The sequence below is a fragment of the Schistocerca gregaria genome, chromosome 2, assembly GCF_023897955.1.
Source record: "Schistocerca gregaria isolate iqSchGreg1 chromosome 2, iqSchGreg1.2, whole genome shotgun sequence".
Taxonomy (NCBI): Eukaryota; Metazoa; Arthropoda; class Insecta; order Orthoptera; family Acrididae; genus Schistocerca; species Schistocerca gregaria.
In genome coordinates this window covers 316,350,847-316,364,967 of record NC_064921.1, presented here as the reverse complement: position 1 = coordinate 316,364,967, position 14,121 = coordinate 316,350,847, and the positions used below count along the sequence as shown (strand labels likewise).

At 40.0% G+C, this 14,121-nt stretch overlaps 1 protein-coding gene across 1 annotated transcript in view; it reads right to left on the bottom strand.

The window, feature by feature from the left end:
* LOC126336939 (rootletin) overlaps positions 1 to 14,121 on the bottom strand; it is a 409,210-nt gene that overhangs the window by 53,482 nt on the left and 341,607 nt on the right. Inside the window, exons 24-25 of the mRNA XM_050001116.1 lie at positions 1,702 to 1,906; positions 479 to 588 (exon numbers count right to left, since the gene is read on the bottom strand). Coding sequence (XP_049857073.1) covers positions 479 to 588; positions 1,702 to 1,906 — 315 coding nt within the window. The remainder of the gene's footprint in view (positions 1 to 478; positions 589 to 1,701; positions 1,907 to 14,121) is intronic.

The window sequence follows — 14,121 nt, the reverse complement described above, 5'->3', positions numbered from 1 at the left end:
CAGTGAGTGATTTTTTTTACTTCTTCAACTTTCTTTTATTATACTACTATTACCAGCATTGTCTGATTTCAAGACTCTGGAGAAGGTGGAGTACATATTATTATTATTATTATTATTATTATTATTATTATTATTAAAACAATTCAGTATTTTCTTGTCCAATGCTTTCTTTCAATTTATTGACAAACAACTTCAAAATCCTTTCAAGAGTTTCAGTTTGTTTGATTCACGATTTCATGTTTTCCCGACAAAGGGAAGGGTCTGGATTTCATTGTTATTTCAGTTGCCACCATCAATCTGTCATGTTTTTCCACTACATAGAGGTTCCTTAATAAAGTAAAACCAAAAGGTTACATAAATTATCACAATGACCAATTAAAGCATACGAGAAGAAATCAGTTAAGCATTCTATTAGCTTTCAACATTCCATTTGATGAAAAAGCATAATATTAAGAATTGAGGTACAATTTTGACGTACCCTTTCTCGTTCTATTTGAGCAACTTGATGCATGAGGGACCGCACTCCTTTTCTAACAAGTTCCGGATCAACATCAATAACACCCTCACCTCGTGAATCTGCATCCTGAGCTGTAATGATTATAACATAAATTAAATTAAGCTGATAAAAAGTTAATATTCAGTACATGATTTATAAAGAATTATTATGATCAAATAATTTACAAAATCAATTGCAGGAAAAAATAAATAAAAATCTGATAGTTTATATTTCATGGCTGAAAACAGTCAATATTATTTTCATATTTTAGTGGTTCACAATTAATCTGTAACTAATTATTTCTTTTCTTTAGCATTTATTATGTCTAGTACAGGGTTCACTTCTTTGGGAGTCAGCAAATATTTTATTTTATTTTATTGTTTAGCTTTGTGACCAGATATCCTTTAACATCACAGTTGTCAAGCTAACTTAAGGCACGGAAGATGTATGCACCATCTGTCTATGAATTTCTTATACTTTTTATGTGTGTGTGTGTGTGTGTGTGTGTGTGTGTGTGTGTGTGTGTGTGTGACTGTATTTTAACTGCTTGTGTGTTGTATTCTCTGTGGTAGAATACACGGACCAGCTCAGCATTTGTCTACAAGAGTGTGAGGAAATGCCTAAAATCCACACTCATGCTGGCTGATGCACCAGCACCTGGTCATTAATCTACCGTGTGAATTCAATTGGGATCTGGCTCACCTCCCTGTCTTGTAAGCTAGTGCACCGTACAATCCACTATATGAGCACCTCAATCTGTAATTTATTGTTTACAGGCCATTACTGATGATCTTTTTGTGCAAAACACTTCGAGACATTACAGTAAACAAGCCTATTTTTTATGTTTCAGTAAGCATCTCTTATTAGAAACATATGAACATTTTATGTTTTTAAATTTTTATAGCAATGCTTTTGAACGTCTTAGAGTCGGTCTCTGAGCATTTCTCTGTGACACGCTTGTTTTTTCTGTTCTCAAGTTTTCTATGGAAAACATGGAATATATAAATATGGATAGCAAGTTCAGGGGTCTGAAAGTTGTTCCTTGCATATGTGGGTTAAGTCACTTCACCACTGTGTCACCAAGCTCAGTATGTAATTGAAGGAAATGATCTGGTGAATTTATAAAGTGTCTTAGAAAACCAGACTGGAATGTAAATAATGAAGCTATCAAATTACTAGATAAACTTACATCAAAACACATTTACCTGCTCGGACTGGGCTCCAACGTCTTGAGGGGCTGAGCAACCTGTATGGAAGTGTGACACTTCCATCCATCTGTATGCCAGCAATTCTTCGTAGTGTTGATCCAACACTGCTTAACTTCTGCTCCACTTCTTTCTTAGCAGATTCCAGTTGTACTAGTTGCTGATCTAGGGCTCTGACTCTGCCCTCTGCACCACCAAGTCTAGCCTATAGGTTAAAAAAAGGTCTATGCACTGACCTGAAAACTCCAAACAGCTTACAGGGAAGAAATCTTTTTAACAAGAAACTTCAACAGACTCAGTTTCAGCTCCAGATTAACAAATTTACATATAAACATTGCCATGATAGTCCAAAATGAAACTGAAAACACCACACACACACACACACACACACACACACACACACACACACACACACTATATTTGGTCTGTTAATTATGTGTTATGAATTAAAACTAAATATGCAGTCACATTTTCAGAGATTGTTTGTGTGAAACACATTTAGTGTATTAAATTACTTTGATCTAACATATGTATTTTCTGAGATCATATAGGACTGCTCATGGGATCATATAGGAATGCTCATACACCATTACTATGGTCTACAGTGTTACAGAATACTTCATAGCTGTTTATGATCGATTTAGAAAGTAAACAATGCACTTGGCAAACTGTGAGCCCAATAACCTCAACAAACTTCTAGTCTAGAGGGAAGATGTCCTGCCTAATATTTCAGCCACAGAATAAGTCAATAGTTTTATTACACAAGTTATAAGGGGAATCACATGACAATGAGTCAGATGAAAAATCAGTAAGTAAACTGTTTATTATTTTAAAAGTAATCACCATAAGTGTTACCATATTTATCCCATTGAGAGGCAAATTGGTCAATGCCTGTATGGAAAAATGTTTGAAGTTGCCTGTGGAACAAGGGTCCCATACCCAGGAGCAAAGGGGAGGCCACAGCCCTCCCTAGTTCTCAACAAAAGGAAAAAAAATGTAGCGTAGTCAAATGTTTTTCTTTCAAGAAGATGTCAAACGTCATTATTATACAGGTTGTTAACAGAGTCAGAACTGGAACGTTTTTATGGCTACTTACAAGATATTCAAAATACCTCCATACCTCTATGGTCTAGGCTTTCTCCTAAAAAAATACCGTATGAGCACCATTGCTATGGAAACCTGATTGTACCCAGGCATGCACCTTTTTGTCTGAAGCAAATCGATGGGCATAAATGTGTTTCTTCTGGACTCCAAAACTATGGAAATCATATGGGGAGAAATCGGGACTGTATGGAGGATATGTAAGAGCTTCTCAGTGAAATTTCTGTAGAGTACTCAAAACTTGCTCCCTTTTAATGTATTATAAATTTTCATTCTCAAGTACTGAGGTCCCTGGGCAGTTTGAGATGGTGGGTAGGGAGAGTAAAATTTTCTTTGTTTCTTGTATAATGTGAATGAACAAAATGGTTTCCCTCAAATACACTCATGTTCAGAAAAAAAACAGAATGCCTTGAACAACTAGAGAGAGGATGTTCATTTTCACAGGACAGGTACATTATTATATTCTGCAGAAATGATTAGCATTTGAACCATGGCATCATATGGGTTCCAGGTCAACAGTATGAGCGAATTGTACTGTCAAATCAGGGAGTATGAAAGAGTGCGCATTACTGGTTTGAGAGAACATGAATCATCTCTTGGGGAAATTGCTGCTCGTATGGGACGAAGTGTTTTGGCCGTGAACAGCGTGTGTGAAGAATGATTCACGTGGCCGTGAACCGCGTGTGTGAAGAATGGTTCACGAAAGGCTGTAGACCACCACCCGAGAAGCTTGACACCTCATCCTAATAGCATTGGAGGACAGGTCTGCATCCTCCCTGGCTCTAGTGAAACAGTGTAACACATCATACACTAAATCAGGGGTGACAGTCCATTGCTTTTTATTATGGCATGGGTAGGAACAGGAAAAATCTGTTTAAATGTTAATGTGATGAATAATGAGAATTTGGTGGTTTTTGCGCAAATCACGCGAATTCAGCAGTTTTTAAGAAAGTAACGGAAAATCGGTGTTTTTCAACAAAATTTCTGTGTCCTCGTAAGAAGTGTTGTAAATCTAATTATGTCAGTGACATATTAAATGTTGAAATGTTCCATGTTCAACTATCACACTACTTTTTGCAGTCGTGACATCACTAGTGGCCTTTCGACTATGGACTTTTGCGAACGTGTACGAATGACCACTGTGCGAATTTCGATTATTTATTTCTTTTGTAGTGTATGTGCCACAATATGTCATTTCAAAAAATGGTGCAATGAGAATCTATCACAAACACATCACCCTGCTCATTAAATGTGGTTAATAATGCAACGATGTAAGGCTTGAAGAAATGAGATCACTGAGACTTGAGACAGTAACCAAAAAATTCAGTTTCTTTTCTTTAATTGATGACCGGTTTCAAGTATGAGAACCCATTCTCAAATCTTCTTAACAAAGAAAAAGGTGCTCTGTGTGATAGAACGCAAACTACGTTAATACTGTACATGCTTGAGTTTAAGCCATTAGTTAAGTTTACAGAGACCATTCATTGGCAGGACAACTGTTTTGGGTATGCTCTTTGCCAACACTTGCCAATAAACAATATTGTGCGCAATACCAATAGCAATGCGACATTGAAGGCTGAGTGCGTATTTTTCTGCCTGTATTAACTTACAAAAATTTTAATTAATATCAACATGATTGTTTTCAAATTACGGTGAAATAAGTTTCATTTAAGCAGTTACCAGACAGTTTGCCGTGCATGCACAGAGATGACATCTCTTAGAAGCAGTGCCAATTCCCATTTCTGGCTACTTGGAATGTGATTGTTTGGTGTATAAACAGTGAGAGAAAGCAGCCAAAAAAACCTCTGATGCTGCCAAGCTGCCACATTCACGCATGCACATAGCTGTCTCAATTAGAGTGGGGTACACTTCACTTGACTAATGTTTTGTTTGTGGTGCATTTTTCAATCATTTCGAAGTTGTTGCAGTTCCTGCGTTCGGATACTCGTTTTTATCATCCACTGGCTTTTTTTTTTCCCCCCCATTGTATTCTTATTCTCGACTTGGCAACGAACACGTGTGTTCTGTGAAAATGCTGAAGCCTACAGTAACCATTGACGAAAGGGCATTAGAATTTGAAACTGATATGCTCCCAATAAGTTAACAGTGTTTTGTATCAGACTTTCCTGGGAGACCTATCTTTGTTAGCTTGTTGCCTTCTTCTTCTTTTTTTTTTTTTAAAGAAAAAAAAGAAAAAAGAAAGAAAGAAAGAAAGAAAGAAACCTATGCATACGCTCACTTTTTCATCTACATCTACATCTACATGACTACGCTGCAATTCACATTTAAGTGCTTGGCAGAGGGTTCATCGAACCACAATCATACTATCTCTCTACTATTCCACTCCCGAACAGCGAGCGGGAAAAACGAACACCTAAACCTTTCTGTTCGAGCTCTGATTTCTCTTATTTTATTTTGATGATCATTCCTACCTATGTAGGTTGGGCTCAACAAAATATTTTCGCATTCGGAAGAGAAAGTTGGTGACTGAAATTTCGTAAAAAGGTCTCGCCGCGACGAAAAACGTCTATGCTTTAATGACTTCGATCCCAACTCGTGTATCATATCTGCCACACTCTCTCCCCTATAAAGCGATAATACAAAACGAGCTGCCCTTTTTTGCACCCTTTCGATGTCCTCCGTCAATCCCACCTGGTAAGGATCCCACACCGCGCAGCAATATTCTAACAGAGGACGAACGAGTGTAGTGTAAGCTGTCTCTTTAGTGGACTTGTGGCATCTTCTAAGTGTCCTGCCAATGAAACGCAACCTTTGGCTCACCTTCCCGACAATATTATCTATGTGGTCCTTCCAACTGAAGTTGTTCGTAATTTTAACACCCAGGTACTTAGTTGAATTGACAGCCTTGAGAATTGTACTATTTATCGAGTGATCGAATTCCAACGGATTTCTTTTGGAACTCATGTGGATCATCTCACACTTTTCGTTATTTAGCCACAACTGCCACCTGACACACCATACAGCAATCTTTTCTAAATCGCTTTGCAGCTGATACTGGTCTTCGGATGACCTTACTAGACGGTAAATTACAGCATCATCTGCGAACAGTCTAAGAGAACTGCTCAGATTGTCACCCAGGTCATTTATATAGATCAGGAACAGTAGAGGTCCCAGGACGCTTCCCTGGGGAACACCTGATATCACTTCAGTTTTACTCGATGATTTACCGTCTATTACTACGAACTGCGACCTTCCTCACAGGAAATCACGAATCCAGTCGCACAACTGAGACGATACCCCATAGCTCCGCAGCTTGATTAGAAGTCGCTTGTGAGGAACGGTGTCAAAAGCTTTCCGGAAATCTAGAAATACGGAATCAACTTGAGATCCCCTGTCGATAGCGGCCATTACTTCGTGCGAATAAAGAGCTAGCTGTGTTGCACAAGAGCGATGTTTTCTGAAGCCATGCTGATTACGTGTCAATAGATCGTTCCCTTCGAGGTGATTCATAATGTTTGAATACAGTATATGCTCCAAAACCCTACTGCAAACCGACGTCAATGATATAGGTCTGTAGTTAAATGGATTACTCCTACTACCCTTCTTGAACACTGGTGCGACCTGCGCAATTTTCCAATCTGTAGGTACAGATCTATCGTTGAGCGAGCGGTTGTATATGAGTGCTAAGTAGGGAGCTATAGTATCAGCGTAATCTGAAAGGAACCTAATCGGTATACAATCTGGACCTGAAGACTTGCCCGTATCAAGCGATTTGAGTTGCTTCGCAACCCCTAAGGTATCTACTTCTAAGAAACTCATGCTAGCAGATGTTCGTGTTTCAAATTCTGGAATATTCCATTCGTCTTCCCTGGTGAAGGAATTTCGGAAAACTGCGTTCAATAACTCCGCTTTAGCGGCACAGTCGTCGATAACAGTACCATCGGCACTGCGCAGCGTCTTGCCGCTTGTGTACTTTACATACGACCAGAATTTCTTCGGATTTTCTACCAAATTTCAAGACAATGTTTCGTTGTGGAACCTATTAAAGGCATCTCGCATCGAAGTACGTGCCAAATTTCGCGCGTCTGTAAATTTTAGCCCATCTTCGGGATTTTGCGTTCTTCTGAACTTCGCATGCTTTTTCCGTTGCCTCTGCAACAGCGTTCGGACTTTTTTTGTGTACCACGGGGGATTCGTTCCATCTCTTACCAATTTATGGGGTATGAATCTCTCAATTGCTGTTGCTACTATATCTTTGAATTTGAGCATAGTCAGTTCAGAAGGAATGGAAATTGTGTTTTAGGAAGGCTTCTAGTGGCACTTTATCCGCTTTTTTAAATAAAATTATTTTGCGTTTGTTTCTGATGGATTTGGAAGAAATGGTATTGAGCCTAGCTACAATGACCTTGTGATCACTAATCCCTGTATCAGTCATGATGCTCTCTATCAGCTCTGGATTGTTTGTGGCCAAGAGGTCAAGTGTGTTTTCGCAACCATTTACAATTCGCGTGGGTTCGTGGACTAACTGCTCGAAATAATTTTCGGAGAATGCATTTAGGACAATCTCGGAAAACGTTTTCTGTCTACCACCGGTTTTGAACAAGTATTTTTGCCAACATACCGAGGGTAGGTTGAAGTCCCCACCAACTATAACTGTATGAGTGGGGTATTTATTTGTTACGAGACTCAAACTTTCTCTGAACTGTTCCGCAACTGTATCATCGGAGTCTGGGGGTTGGTAGAAGGAGCCAATTATTAACTTAATTCGGCTGTTAAGTATATCCTCCACCCACACCAGTTCGCACGGAGTATCTACTTCGACTTCACTACAAGATAAACCACTACTGACAGACACAAACACTCCACCACCAATTCTGCCTAATCTATCTTTCCTGAACACCGTCTGAGACTTCGTAAAAATTTCTGCAGAACTCATTTCAGGCTTTAGCCAGCTTTCTGTACCTATAACGATATCAGCTTCTGTGCTTTCTGTTAGCGCTTGAAGCTCAGGGACTTTTCCAGCGCAACTACAACAATTTACAACTATAATTCCGACTGTTCCTTGATCCAAGCACGTCCTGTAATTGCCAAGCACCCTTTGACATTGCAGCCCATCCCGCACTTTCCCGAGGCCTTCTAACCTAAAAAAAACCGCCCAGTCCACGCCACACAGCCTCCGCTACCCGTGTAGCCGCCAGCTGAGTGTAGTGAACTCCTGACCTATTCAGCGGAACCCGAAACCCCACCACCCTATGGCGCAAGTCAAGGAATCTGCAGCCAATACCGTCGCAAAACCGTCTGAGCCTCTGATTCAGACCCTCCACCTGGCTCTGCACCAAAGGTCCGCAGTCGGTTCTGTCAACGATGCTGTAGATGGTGAGCTCTGCCTTCATCTCGTAAGCAAGACCGGCAGCCTTCACCAAATCAGATAGCCGCTGGAATCCAGAGAGAATTTCCTCAGATCCAAAGCGACACACGTCATTAGTGCCGACATGTGCCACCACCTGCAGCTGGCTGCACCCTGTGCTCTTCATGGCATCCGGAAGGACCCTTTCCACATCAGGAATGACTCCACCCGGAATGCACACGGAGTGCACACTGGATTTCTTCCCCTCCTTAGCCGCCGTATCCCTAAGGGGCCCCATTACGCGCCTAACATTGGAGCTCCCAACTACCAGTAAGCCCACCCTCTGCGATTGCCCGGACCTGGAAGGCTGAGAATCATCCTCTGAAACAGGACAGGCAGCTGCATCTGGCTCAGCCAGAGACAGTGCCTGAAACCGGTTTGTCAGACGCACCGGGGAGGCTTTCTGATCAGCCTTCGGGGACGCCTTTCGCTGCCTGCCACGCCTTGGAATGACCTCCCAATCAACCACAGGCGAGGGCTCAGCCCCACTGCGGGCAGCAACCGGGGCAACCACAGCGGCAGACCGATCTGGGGACAGACGGGACGAGGTTGACATCCCCGTGATACCCGAGTCCGGCTCCCCACAGTGGTGCCCATTGGCAACAGCCTCAAGCTGCGCGACCGAAGTCAGCGCCGATTGCAGCTGTGAGCGAAGGGATGCCAAGTCAGCCCTCATCCGAACACAGCAATCGCAGTCCCTGTCCATTCTAATGGATGTTTAACAACAGTTACCGAAACACGAGTCCGTGCCTAGATAACGCAAGCGGAACACGCAAAGAATGTATCAACTAACCTGTACAAATGCCTAACGACTGCGCTACAATCTGCTGAATTTACGATTACAGTAACTAAAACTCGAAATTGCACCTCCTATACGAAACTCACACGCAATTTAAATAAGAATCTACGAGGTAAACACTAAAGCGCGATGCTACAACTGACCAATACTATAATACGCCCGAAATATATGAATTAAACAATGCAAGTACCTAAAAACACGCAAAGAAATTAATTAAACTATCTAACAAATAAGTAAGCTAGGGTTATACGACTTGCTGCTGCAGCTGCTTATCCAACGGCGGCAGGGAGCACACTGACGGACCAACCGACACTAGCCGTTCACAACAAAAACAGAAGACAGACGACTACGCGAATTTGCACTATTCAGGTACTAAGGCGCGATGCTACAACCCTCAAATACTATAATACGCCCGAAATATATGAATTAAACAATGCAAGTACCCAAAAACACGCAAAGAAATTAATTAAACTATCTAACAAATAAGTAAGCTAGGGTTATACGACTTGCTGCTGCAGCTGCTTATCCAACGGCGGCAGTTTTTACTTCTCTGATGTAAGGATGAACTATGCTTCTTTTGTCTGAGGATGGATTTCTGTTATGTCTGTTTTTACCCCATTAGTCCAGATCTTGGTAAAAACAGCTGAAGATCCAGTATATAATGAGCCTTACTATCAGTTTTACATATGTGTGTTAAAAAAAGAAGAAGAAAAAACTGACTGCATTAAAAGAAAGTATTATTGTATTAAAATACTGTGTTACGGATGGGAAATAGAATTTAAAACTCAACACTTCTACTAAAACATATTATAAACAATGTTTGCAAGCAACATTAAAAAAATTAAGAAATTAAATTTTGTTTTATTTTAACCCAAGTTAAATATCTTTTGTAAATATTAATAAATATTTTGTCACTTAGGGACACTTAAAAAATGACCTTCAAGCTTTCTTGGAGATATTCACACAGAAAAATCTCTTAGGGATGCAGCTATGACATTTTACTTACTAACAATAGCACTGCAAAGGCAAAGATTTTTCTTTACATTAAAATATTTTCTTCTATGTACCATTTCTGCTATTCCGTAAGAAATTTCAACCATTTAACATAAATATTTAAGTTGGTGAGAAAAATTGTTGAGTGTCAAAAATAGATTGTGGACCTGAAAAAAGGAGTTTTGTATACTTTTTAATGTGCTGGATACTTCACTGATAAATAAGTTTTTTGCAGTATTTAAAATATATGCATCACTCCACATCATTCTCGCTAAATTGAAATAATAGTCTCTGTTGCAGATACTTCATTGATGACGCATTTCACCCTCCTAGCACATCTTCAGATCATTTTTGAGGCACGGAGACTAGCTTCTGTAGTCTCCACAGCTCAAAAATGACATGAAGAAGTGCAAAATATGTCATCAATAAAATATCTACAATGTACTATTATTTTCATTTTTACCTTTGGTATTTGTTTTAAAATAATTATTTGTGTCAAAACTTTTTGTTAAAATAATTTTTCTCTACACTTGTCTCATGTTTGGCCCACCCTCTCTTAGGAACAGTTCCATTTTCAACATAGCATTGAAAAATGGTTAAATATGACAAAAATAGAAACCTGACAATAGAATAAGCTTTCCACAAAATAACACCAAAAAGTGCAACAAATAACACTGATTTTGGTCATATAACAACACCGATTTTTTCCTGTCCCAAGGCATGGGTTACACATGTGCCATCCATTTCTCTGCCTACCTTTGACGAATGTGCAGAAACATGCCAGTTGGCAATGGTGTACAGAACGTCATCACTGATGGCTGCATTCTGATTCACTGCAGACGGGGGGAGTGGAATCACAGAGACTGCATTTGCACAACACATATAGTGCCAACTCATGGCCTTCCGGTGTGGGGTGCTACTGTATACAATTACAAATCACAGTTGGTGCATGTCCAGGTCACTATGACAAGTGTGACCTACACGGATGACGTCCTATGACTCCCAGCCGCACACTTTCTGCACAACACCCCAGAAATAATTTTTCAGCAAGACATGTTGCTGCACGAACACGTGCCTTCTTGAAGTTATGTCAGCTTTTTGCCCTGGCCTGCCAGATCACCACACCTGTCACCAATCAAAAATGTGTGGGATATGGTGAAAAGACAGATGCACCACTGTGACCCAGTGCCAACCACCACAGATGACTTTGGAACCAGGTGAATGCAGCATGGATGGCTATACCACAGGATGCCATTTGCGCCTTATATGCACTGATGCCATCGCACATGGAGAAAGATATCAGGGCTCATTGCACCGAGGTGACTGAAATGCTGATCATTTCTGCAGTACATATTAATGTACTTGTCCTGTGAATTTGAACGCCCAATCTCCAGTTGTTCAAGGTGTTCTGTTTTTTTTTTTTTTTTTTCTTTTTGGAAAATCCACGAACCTACTACGTTGTCATAGCAGGCGGAGAGCTGGTACACCGACATGGCGCGTCCCAGGTGGCAGGTAGGGGGGGGTCCTCACCGGCTTGCCGGCGGACTTGAGCGAAATATGATAGCTCTCACACAACGAAATCCCCTAGTGTCTGTTCTGGTATCCAGCGATTAGTGGTCAGAGTCAGTCTGTTCACCTAGTTGATGTGGCTGTAAAATATGGCTTGATCTCAACAATCAAGTCTGAAATCATTGTGAACTTTTTCAAAGATCACCGCAACTAAACTCAACTTGAAGTGATCTTGGTGGAACAAAAGGAAATGAATCCACTACCCCACGCCCCAGTCAACGCACTGGATTTTCCTGGTCATCAGATTCTGGGGGACCAGGAACATCATGAGGAAAAGAATCAGAGCTTTTCAAAATCTCTTCGCAAACACTACATTGGCACTCTCAATACAAACACACTCTTCAAACTTGGAACACTAAAACAACTCACAGACATACGAGAAAAATTTCATATCAAAATTCTCGCCATTCAAGAGACGTGCTTCAGAGATGAAAACCATTTCAATAGAGAAAATTACAGGATCTACAAAGAGAAACCTGCTGTCAGAAGAGGCATACCATCATTGTTAGGTAAAGGATTTGCTGTACATAAATCAATAATGGATAACATCATAGACTTCAGTTCTATATCAGAACATATTTCCACACTTTCCTTCAAATCAGGTAATAAAGCATACACAATTAGCAATGCTCATGCACCAACAAATAAACATAATAGAAAAAAGCCGCAAGAAGTTGAAAACATGGAAGAATTAACTAACAACATTCCAGAAAGACATATGAAAATTTTAATGGGAGATTTTAATGCGCATTTAGATAAAGAAAGAAAATACAAACAAATCACAAGTTCGCATTCGGCACACGTTTGTACAAACAAAACTTGAGAACACCTCATAAAATACTGTTAAAATGTCAACCTAAAAGTTATGTCAACGCAAGACGAAAACTTACAACATAGAAAGCACCCAACACCGTGTGGGGAGAATTACAGATTGATCATGTGGCCATTTCCACCAAATGTACACGGGAAATTCTAAATGTCAGAACATGTAAGGGATTTTTTGAGTTTGGTCATTATTTACTACAAGTTAAGATTAGGAAAATCCCAAGGCAGAAACAAACAGAATGAAACAAAAGAGTCTAACCTGGTCTGGAATACTTGAAGATAAACAGGGACAAAGTTGTTGAAGAGATTAATAGGCATTCAACAGACACATGGTCAGACTTTGCAAAAACAATTCAGAAGGCAATGCAATAGGGGGAACCTCCTAGGAAGCGAAAACATAGATGGTGGAACACGAACTGTGATCTAGCCATTGAAAGAAGAACACAGGCATGGATGAAATTCAGCAGTAACAGAACATCAGAAACATGGAAGGAATTTCATGAGATTCAGAAATAATCAACAAAGGAAATCAGAATAGAAAAAAATGGGCATATGACAACAACAGGTTGAAAGAAATTAACGAAGATTTCAAGAGAAATAACACTAGAAACTTTTACAGAACATTCAAAGAAAATATGAAGGGTTATAAACCTCCTAGCCTCTGCTTCTGAAGAACAGATGGATCCCTCGAAACGAACACGAAAGAAAATTGCAAAATCCTCAAACAATACTGTGATGAACTTCTGAATTGGAAGAAACCCACAGCAAAATTAACTTTCCAAAAAGCCACAGCCAACCTAGATTCTAATCCACTCACAATAGAAGAGATAGAGAGAATCATCAAACAAATGAAAAATAACAGAGCAGCAGGAGAAGATGGTATTATTGCTGAGATCTGGAAGCTTCAAGATGAAAACATCACCAAGCAAATTAGTAAGATTATCTCAGAAATTTGGGTCACAGAGAAGTTGCTAGAGGAATGGAAATGTGCTTTGATCCATCCCCTACATAAAAAGGGTGATAAGTCAGATCCGACTAATCACAGAGGTATTTCTCTACTACCAGTCACATACAAAATTCTCTCAATGGTGTTATTAAACAGACTAGAACCACAAGCAGATCCACAAATAGGGTAATACCAGGCAGGCTTCAGAAGATGGAGGTCAGGCATAGAACAGATCTGGAACTTGAGAACACTTCTGAAAGTCAGACAGACAGGAAATACTGTAGTTATCTTTGTCAACTTTAAAAAAAGCATACTACTCCATAGACCGACAAACGCTCTTTGACATACTGGAAGAATATGGCATCGACAGAAAAACCAGGGCAATTATACAACAGACGCTCACAGACACCACCTCAAAGATTAAGTTCATCGTGGAAATTCCAGAACCCTTCCAGATACACACTGGTGTCAGACAAGGAGATGGGCTTTCACCAATCCTGTTTAACATAGTCTTAGACAAAACTGTCAAACAATGGAAAGAACAAGTTAAAGGAACACGTGAAACAAGAACAATCATTAAATATCTGGCATTTGCAGATGACACAGCCATACTTAGTAATAACACAGAGGAGGCAAAGGAAGCACTGGAACACCTACATGAAATAGCTGCCGAAACAGGTCTACAGATATCATATGAGAAGACTCAGTACATGGAACGACAAACCAACAATGTACACATCGTGCAAATGATGTATGGATCCGTAAAAAAGAGTCAAAAAATTTAAATATTTAGGGGAATACATACAAATAGGAGGATCA